The sequence below is a fragment of the Daucus carota genome, chromosome 9, assembly GCF_001625215.2.
Source record: "Daucus carota subsp. sativus chromosome 9, DH1 v3.0, whole genome shotgun sequence".
Lineage (NCBI taxonomy): Eukaryota > Viridiplantae > Streptophyta > Magnoliopsida > Apiales > Apiaceae > Daucus > Daucus carota.
In genome coordinates, this window is record NC_030389.2 from 38,526,061 (window position 1) to 38,535,480 (window position 9,420).

Consider the following 9,420-nt stretch of genomic DNA (forward strand, 5'->3'; position numbering starts at 1 on the left):
AAGAAAAGATGTTTACATGTGATGCTCACTGCTTTAGGTTCCTTCTTGACAACTAGCTGCCTCTTCACTCTTGTAAAGTTCTAATCATATTCTTAAGAACTGAAACTCCAAACAATAATACATGGAAATCAAACTACAAAGCCATTGCGAAATCACTAAAGCTACATTCAAGTATCCGATCTAATTAAAAGACGAAAGGTCAAGGGCACTTTTTTCTCAGCACATTGAGAACTTGAACCTGATTCCAGCTCATAAACTCTAATTAGGCAATTGTGATTTAATTTAGGAAGGCATGACATCGTTGATAGCTTCTTAGGAGATACTGGAGCAGCTTGGTGTAAAATTTTACGGTCCTTGTCCGGGTCTGAGCAATCAGGACAAATGCTGGTAAAGCAACCAGCTTAGTTTATACTGCGCTTTCAGAATTCCCAGCAGCCTCAGCTTTCCCCGTGGCATCCTATTGTAACTTTAAAATTGAAATTATTCGTAATTTACTGCTAGATTTGAGGTTGTCCACCAGGCTTAAGGTGATAAAGATCGTGGGCACTGGTCAGCCACCAGAATTATATTATGTTTTTCGTTAAACTAACTTGCATTATCAGAGACATCCTACCTCCGTCAAAGGACTCCAAGAGCTTCTGGTATAATCTTCTCTTCCTATCAATAAATAATTCTATTTTTTATCTTCATTCTTCTAATTATTGTACTAATTTGTTGGAAGCCAGTTTTTGTCAGATATATACCTGAACTTGTATCTTTTCTGTCATCTACTTCACTATTACAATCATTATCAACTCGTAGCTTGTTTTTGGCTAACAGTCTCAATGTAATTGTCTGTTTCCGATATGTTTAAATGTCTTTTAGTGCTTGGTGCAGATAAAAAAATCTTTTACTTGACCAAAGGTTGTATGAGATAATTGATTATTTGGTTGTTGATATGATAGACATGATCTTCTACAGAACAAGGATGTTGCTGAAATTTCATAATCAGCAAAAAATTGATATGGTATATACGATATATTCTCTGGATTTTTAAGTTGATACAGTCCATTCTGGATATTGCACAAAACTTATAAATATTAACATAGTTGAGGAGAGATCATCAGCACAAATTTATTAACATCTTCAGTACTATATCTCTCCTTGTATCCTATAAGATCTGGAGAATCTGTGTCTTCTTCCATACTACAGTCATTAACACACTGAAAATCTTCAGGCAATTTAATTTCTCGGATTGTCTGGCTACTCTAATCAAAAAATACAATTACTCAAACACATTTAGATGAATATCATATAAAACATTCCACGCCCGCCCTTTACTAACCTGGCCCTGGTATGCAGCCTGGAGCCTGGTCGATGATCATAGTGATGCATATCATGATCAGAATTGTGGCTAGTCTAGTATTCCGAAAACTTCCAACTATCAGTATTCAAACTATAGACATCAATGTAGTACATGTCTCCGAATGAACACTTTTGATTACCTTGTAGTCATTGTATCAGTCATGATTCGCAAGCAGGCCATATATAACTGTGCTCCCTCTCCTTACAAATAATTGACGCCTGTCTAGTTCAAAACATTGTTTTTCGAAAGAAAAATATCAAACATGTACTTTGATTCACAAAAAGAAAAATTTAAAAATAATAATTTCAGCTTTGCGGTAAATGCACTTAAATAATATGTGTTAAAACGTCACACATAAATATTACCTGATCATCACAAATTCCGTAAGTTTGTATTGAACATGCAGTATAACTATCAAGAATATCATGCAGGTTGTAGACATGGAATCTCAGAACATTGTGTGATTCACTATCAATGAGATGCGCCAAGTAATTCGCCCAGCAATCGGAAGAAAGATATCTGAATGTTAAAGCCAAACATAAATATATACCTCAAGCTTCTTACAATAAGAGCGGTACTGACCAAACTAAACGGTCTATAGTCGAACGTGTCATGAACCAACATTTGATTTAGCAGAACACAACGCTTTGTCATGAAAAATTGTCATTGTATTACTAACTTTTTGTAGTTGCAGATGGTAAGATTCTATTGTGAAACACGACGATGCCCGGTTCGTTTCATTTCTAGTAAGCTGTACTTCGAACTCAGGTTTTTTGAGCTCGACTCGGCTCGATTAACTCGAGCTCGAACATATTCTTAAACTTGATTTAAACTCGAATCCTGTAGAGTTTTTTAAGTTTGACTTAAACTCGAATCGAGCAGAATTTTTGTAGCTTGATGCGAACTCGATTTATAAATTCGAGCTTGAATTCGGCTCGTTCGAACTCGAACTCTAATATTACATGCTTTCATGTTTAGTTGTGATAGTCCAATTCAAATCTTTTACAAAAATCGGGTCAAGTTCTAGATTCTGAATCCGAAAATAAATTAAAATACATTGGTCGAAATGAAACAACTTGACTTAAGTGATTAATTATTGCCACACATTTCAACTATTAAAATTAATCGTCATAACCTATTTTAATTATTAATTATTATAAATATTTGTTAATACTTACTATGTGATGTGTGTTAACGATCTTGATATAAGACTTTGATATATAGTCAAAATGCAAGAAAAAATATCAATAATTAAGTGAAAGTACAATCAACTTATATTCGATTATTTTGAATGATTTTAAATAATATAAGCGGGTTATTTATAAGGAAATTGCTCAAAATAAAAAAAAATATTCCTATAATAAAATCAGGGAAAATAATTACACAATTTCTTTATATATGAAGTTAAAACTCAACAAATTTAAAAAAACTTGATAACCTGGGATTCATCGAAAACTCGATATACTCAACAATTCGTCAAGGACTCAATATCAACGAGTATAATGCACGAATTGAGCTCATACATACATATCAAACTCGATTATTTATAAGGTTTTTTTTTTTGTTTTGACGGATGATTATTTATAAGGTTTACTTGCTAAGAAAAACTAAGTTCCTCGCATGATAATACTCTGCCGTTTTTAAATATTACTTGCACTAATATATGAGTAACTAATATATCATTGTTATATAAATAAAAAGAATATTAAAATTACTCATATAATAATATTCCCTATTTTATATAAACTGTCATAAATTTCAGTCAGGGACTCAGGGTTTTGGATCGGATGATAAAATTATTATGAATAAAATCTTCAGTATAAAAATATATATTCAAAACTTCACTTCACGAAAAAAATTATTTCAAACATAACTATTCTTTCTTTTTACGTTACTCCCTCCGTCCCATTTCTATACACTTTCTTTTTCGGAATGTCCTATTCAATTTTATACATTTCAAAACTTTTCCAAAATGGTAAAGTTTTACTATAATATAAAAATCCCACCCACCCACTGCTTTCATCTACTTTTTCAAATCTATCACTTAAATATATAGGTCCCACCACTTTACCTACTTTCCTTTTTCTTTCTCATTACCTTACATTACTTTATACACTTTTCTTAATCATAGATCCCAGAGGTACGGAGGGAGTACTTAATTTTCACACACACAAGACTAGCATTGCCGTATAAACTCATCTCACTGAGTCACTGTTCTTACACAAACCCCCCATCTCCCCCGAATCAAACCCCTAAACCCCCGACCATGACGGCCCCTCCGACCACAACTCTCGACTGTCGCATGTACGAGGCCAAGTACCCCGAAGTGGACACTCCTGTAATGATCCAAGTCAAAGAAATAGGCGATGTCTGCACCCACGTGTCCCTCCTCGAGTACAACAACATTGAGGGCATGATTCTGCTGTCTGATCTCTCCCGGCGGCGTATTCGAAGCGTGGGCAGCTTGATTAAGGTGGGCCGGATTGAACCGGCGATGGTTCTGAGGGTTAATCCTGATAAAGGGTACATAGATCTTAGCAAGAAGAGGCTGTCGGAGCAGGATGTGCAGGTGTGTGAGGAGAAGTTTAGTAAGAGTAAGCTGGTTCATTCGATAATGCGACATGTGGCCGAGACGCTTGGTCTTGATTTGGAGGTAATTTTGGGGTTTGTTGGGTTTGTTGGATTAGCATTTTTGGTTGGTTGGTGATTGATTGTGTGTTTGATGAATTTATGATGTTGGTTTGATTGTTGTTATGATGGTTTTGTGGGAATTTTTGCGGAATTTGAATAAGAGGGGGGGATGGGAGCTTAACGGTAGTTAGTGAATTTGATTTAGGTGTAATGGGGTACAATCGAGTATGTGTGAAGATGTGATTGGCCTATAAATTAGATAAAGAGTATTGTGATTCTTTATGTAGTGATTATATGTGAATGGATTTATGTAGTGATTTATGGTGTTTGCTTGATTATGGATTAGTGTAAATTTATGTGGAACGTAGATAAATTGGGGACGGTAGTTTGATGGTAGATACTGCATCTGATTTAGGTGTATTGGAGTAGCGGACCTCTTCCTTGATTCCATGAGTATGTGGAAAGAAGTAGTTTTAATTTTCCCCGGAATTAGTTAAAAAGTACTGTAATTGCTTGTGTAGTAATTATATATGAATGATGTGCATGTCCTTGCTTTGGTTTGAAGGGAATATTATTCCCTTGGGGGCGGGGGTTGTGGGCATAAATTGGACCTTAATTTATCCATTGTAAGATCTGTCCGCTTCAATTAGTAAATGTCTTTTAAAATGGCAAGAATGAAGAAACTTGCAATTTAGATCACAATTAACAAATTTTGTGCAACGTATGTATATGAGAGTGAAGCCTAGCTTACTTGTGCCATTACTAGTAAATGCTCATTCATTTCCTTCCCAGTTTTTATCATGAAAACATCACAATTTGATTTTCTCGCTCCTACCCTTGTATTTCGCTCTTCCCCCTCTGTTTTTCATCTCAGCTTCCATTTCATCCAGACAGGTTAACTTGTGGAGACGAAATCGAATCCTATAAGAATGTCGAGTCCCGAGGGACAAAAGGGCTACTTCCCAGTTAATTCGATAAATGACTCGACTCTATCTTTCTTATCAGTGAACCGGAACATAGTGCATAGGTTTCCCTCAAAATTTTTCAGTTTAACCAAATGGAGCCTTAAATTTTCCATCATTGAGGTATGTTCTATTTCAGTAAATAAATTGCAAGAATTAAAAACCATGCATTTTTATACAATCATGGAGAAGTACTAAAAGAGTATTACTTGTATAGCAGTCGCCAAATAAACCAGTGGATTTACAACTAAAATATATATATATATATATATATATATATATATGAAATTTGGGTCTATGAAATTTGTGTCTTTAAGATATGAAATGTAAATTTAACGGTTTTTTCTCTCTATACCTTGAACATAAATAATCTTCTTCCAAATTGCGTACTGGGAAACAGAAGCAACCTGTCATCTCTTCATTTATGCCCTACCTTTAATTATTCAGAAGTACTTTCCCTGTAGTGGGTCTTAGCTTCTTGCGCTTGCCTATTTTGATTTAAACTGGTGACCTGAAATTGTTGCAATCAGACATTGAAGCAGCCGTATACCTGATCTGGGTATTTTATTTGAATTGGATATTCATTTTTCTGTTGCAATCAAAGCTTGGACCTTGGAAAGGAAAACTACTTGTTTCTGTTTTATTCTACATATATACTTTATTGGCTCAAACATGGAAACCTCTATCTTTTTCTAGTTTTGTCCGCCTCTGTGTTACACCGAACTATTTAAGAAACACTTAAATATAGCTAGAGGATATGTTTTCAATGGTACCGTTAATTTGCTGGCCTTTTATTCTCCATAGGGGCTTCTCTAAACAAGTTATCCATGACAGGATCTGTATATCCATGTTGGATGGCCTTTATATCGAAAATATGGTCATGCGTTTGAGGTGCGTCTGCTTGTCACACATTTAATTATATTGATATAGTTTCAACTATTGGCATTAAAAGATCAAGACATACTTCTTGTTTGTGGTATTGATTCAGGCATTCAAGTTAATTGTCAATGACCCTGATTCTGTCCTAAATCCTCTTACACGTGAAGTCAGAGAAGTAGGCCCTGGCGGAAAGGAGGTAATAATTGTTCTTAAAGGATTTTTTTTGTACTGGATTTTTGACTGATGCCACTTGCTCTCTCCTTATTTTTAGGTAATTAAGAAGGTTCCTGCCGTATCAGAAGATGTTAAAGATGCTTTGGTAAGAAACATTAGGAGACGGATGACCCCACAGCCACTGAAGATTCGGGCGGATATTGAGTTGAAATGTTTTCAGTTTGATGGTGTTCTTCACATCAAGGTTTAACAATGCACAATTATGTGCTCTTTCTTTGTTTCTGCTTATTAATGCAATAATAAGAAATACTTGATATATGCTTATTTCAGTGGGTGAAATTGATAAACTTGTATTTTTAGGTATTATTATGCTTACCTGTTTTGAATTTTTCATAAACCCATTCGTTCTTCAGGGAGCCATGCGAAAAGCTGAGGCTCTAAGCACCAAGGAGTGTCCTGTGAAGATCAAATTGGTTGCTCCACCAGCATATGTCCTTACTACACAGACTCTTGACAAGGTATTGGATTAGTGCATGTTATTTACTACATTTGTTATCGGTCACAGCATTGCGTCTCGAAATGACAAATTTTTCCATTTAACTTTTGCATTCGATGCACTTGAAATATATTAATATGTGCGTGATAAACTAATATGCATGCTAGTACTTTATAAACTGGTTCTTTATTAGTTTGTATTGCTAAATATGGTCTTTCCTTGACAACGTAGGAACAATGAAGTTAATTATCTGTAGTTATATAATTTTTGCATTCTTTCATAAAACTTTAGGACTTGTGTAGTAGCTTTTTTTTTTTGGATGGGTCAGTGAGTGGGCAAAGACTTTCAATAGATTTGAGTTTGAAGCTCTTGAGCTTTATTTCTTATGTTTGAAATCTCTTAATTTTGTTTACTTGTGGGAAAATCAAGTAACTGTAGAAATACAAGGATTCTGCTTTTTTTTAAAGAAATTATTCAATGTTATGTTAAATTAGAAATGTTTTTTATGTGAGCAAACCATGTATAAATGGCTCTCTCCTCATGTATAAATGTCTTTTTTTTATTTTTATATTCAGTATTATGTTAAATTAGAAATGTTTTTCTGTGATCGGGCCACTTTCCCCTCATGATATAAAATTCTGCTTCCCTTTGTGCTAGACTTGGGGTTGATTTTTATCTATTCCGTTGTGGAGGGGTTAACTGCTTCAGAATTTAATTATGGTGATAGAAAACACCAATCTATAATAATAAAAGCTTTGGAGTTATAGGTTTTGGGTGATTTGTAGGTCATTGTGTTCCCTTTTTGAACATCTACTTGCGTCAGTAAACTTGGATGATGAAAGGATGAGATGATAGAAATTTTTTGCTTTGTAATTCTTTTTCATTTAATTTGCCAAGTCACGTACAAGTTTATTCTATAAGATACGATTGGATAAAAGAAATATAAACTATATGAGAATAGGCAAGAGGTGTGGTATGCTTATTAAACTTCTCATTCTCCAAATAAGCAAAACAACGAGAGTTTGTAGAAGAGAAAAAAATTCTATTCTTAAGGTTGTGTTCACTTTGAGTGAATGGAATGGAGGGAGAATGGAATGAATTTTGTGTTCAAAAATGGTGTTGATCAAAGAAAATGTATACAATTTTCATTCCTTCAATCATTCCATTCCTAATATTTTAACTATAATTCTAACCCACATGTTTTGGAAGGAATGCTCATTACATTTCTACATCATGTTTTCTTACAATCCTTCTCACAAGAAATTCCAATACATGCATATCTTGTCACTATTATCTCATACTTTCTTCCTTCCCTTAAAGCTTCTATATAACTTTTCATTCCATTCTCCCCTCATTCCAGCCTATCCAAGTGAACACGTCCTAAGTGTTTTGTGTACTGTAAAAAGGGAAGCTTAGGTGACTTGCAAAATGTTAAGCTTCTCATGTATCGTAGAAAGAAAGGCTTATGTGACCTGCAAAATGTTAAGCTTTTGATGTATTTTAGAATGAGGACAACAAATTGGAACCGATTGATTGAATGGTACTCATAAGTTGTAACAGATGGGGTTCCGACTTGGAAAAACATAATCATTTAGGATTATAGGATATCAAAAAAGTAGTTGCTTTCTAATAAGGTGTTGTGTATTTGTTATTACTCTGTTGACAATCCTGGAACTTGTTATTAAAAAGTAAATTGCAGACTCTCTTTGTTTCTGTATGTCATCTCAAATCAGGCTTGTTTAGTTATGACGTAGAATGGCTTATCTGTATGCTAAAATCTACCTTGTGGGTTCATCTGTAATTGCACTGGATGATTTTCTTAAGCAAATATTTTATCTATTGGTCAGGACCAAGGGATATCAGTTCTCAGAAAAGCGATTGTTGCCTGTAGCCAAGAAATAGAACGCCACCAGGGGAAACTTATTGTGAAAGAGGCACCAAGAGCGGTGAGCATAACATCTAATCTGTTAATGCAAATCTGATTTTCCTCTATTTTCCCTGTACCTGACCTATAAAATTACCATCTTTTCCACACCAACATGTATGAGTGCACAGCCACAAAAGCACATGTAGTTTGTATATTGGTGTTTCCTGGTTACTATATAGTGTCACTTGCCATAGCCCACAATTTCGTCTAATGTAGAAATATTAATACAGGTGAGCGAACGGGAGGACAAACTACTTGCTGAACAATTGGCTAAGCTAAGTCTCCAGAATGAAGAGGTTAGTGGTGATGAAGACAGTGAAGAAGAGGAAGATACAGGAATGGGGTCAGTTGATTTAGAGAGCTCAAATTCTCTGATAAATGACTGATGATGCAGCTAATAAATATTCTCTAAATTCCATCTTTTTTTATAACAATTTTTTGGTTGGTTAAGTTTTGTGAGTGTTAACAAATAGTGTTGTATTGTTACCTGCTTTCTTTTGGCTTTTACACTAAACAATTTACAAACATAGTTCAGCAATGTCATGAGTTTTGCCTTTTGTAGAGTGCCCTTCATAAAATATAATCAGTTCATTGTTTGCATTTGATTAATTTATTTTTCTGCTGGTAAGAGATCTCCCTGGGTGCTAAAAGAGTTCCCAGTATTGGAGTAATGGTGCGAACAGCACCCAATTATAATTATTGGAAATATTGGTTTTAGTCTGTGAATCAGGCGTTTTTACAAAATTGTTTCCAAGACGATTAATATCCCATTTAGGTGGTAAATAATAAAAAATATTTGTTTATCAATAAAATTTAAACTAATGATATTTATTAGACTAAATTAACTTGTCATTTATATTATGTATAAATTAAAATATTATATATTTCATATGATTTACATATGAAATATGAAATATTATAAAACATAAATAAATACTAATCACATGAGATAATTATAATATTGTTATATTACAAGTGATCAAATTAGAAAACTTCTTTAGAGATG

At 34.1% G+C, this 9,420-nt stretch overlaps 1 protein-coding gene across 1 annotated transcript; it reads left to right on the forward strand.

The window, feature by feature from the left end:
- The first annotated feature begins 3,487 nt into the window (after window positions 1-3,487).
- On the forward strand, window positions 3,488-8,977 carry LOC108200164 (eukaryotic translation initiation factor 2 subunit alpha homolog). The gene is made up of 7 exons (XM_017368212.2): window positions 3,488-3,998; window positions 5,773-5,829; window positions 5,927-6,013; window positions 6,089-6,235; window positions 6,405-6,509; window positions 8,335-8,433; window positions 8,645-8,977. The coding sequence occupies exons 1-7, from the start codon at window positions 3,612-3,614 to the stop codon at window positions 8,798-8,800; spliced, it is 1,038 nt and encodes a 345-aa protein (XP_017223701.1). The 5' UTR covers window positions 3,488-3,611; the 3' UTR covers window positions 8,801-8,977.
- The last annotated feature ends 443 nt before the right edge of the window (window positions 8,978-9,420 follow it).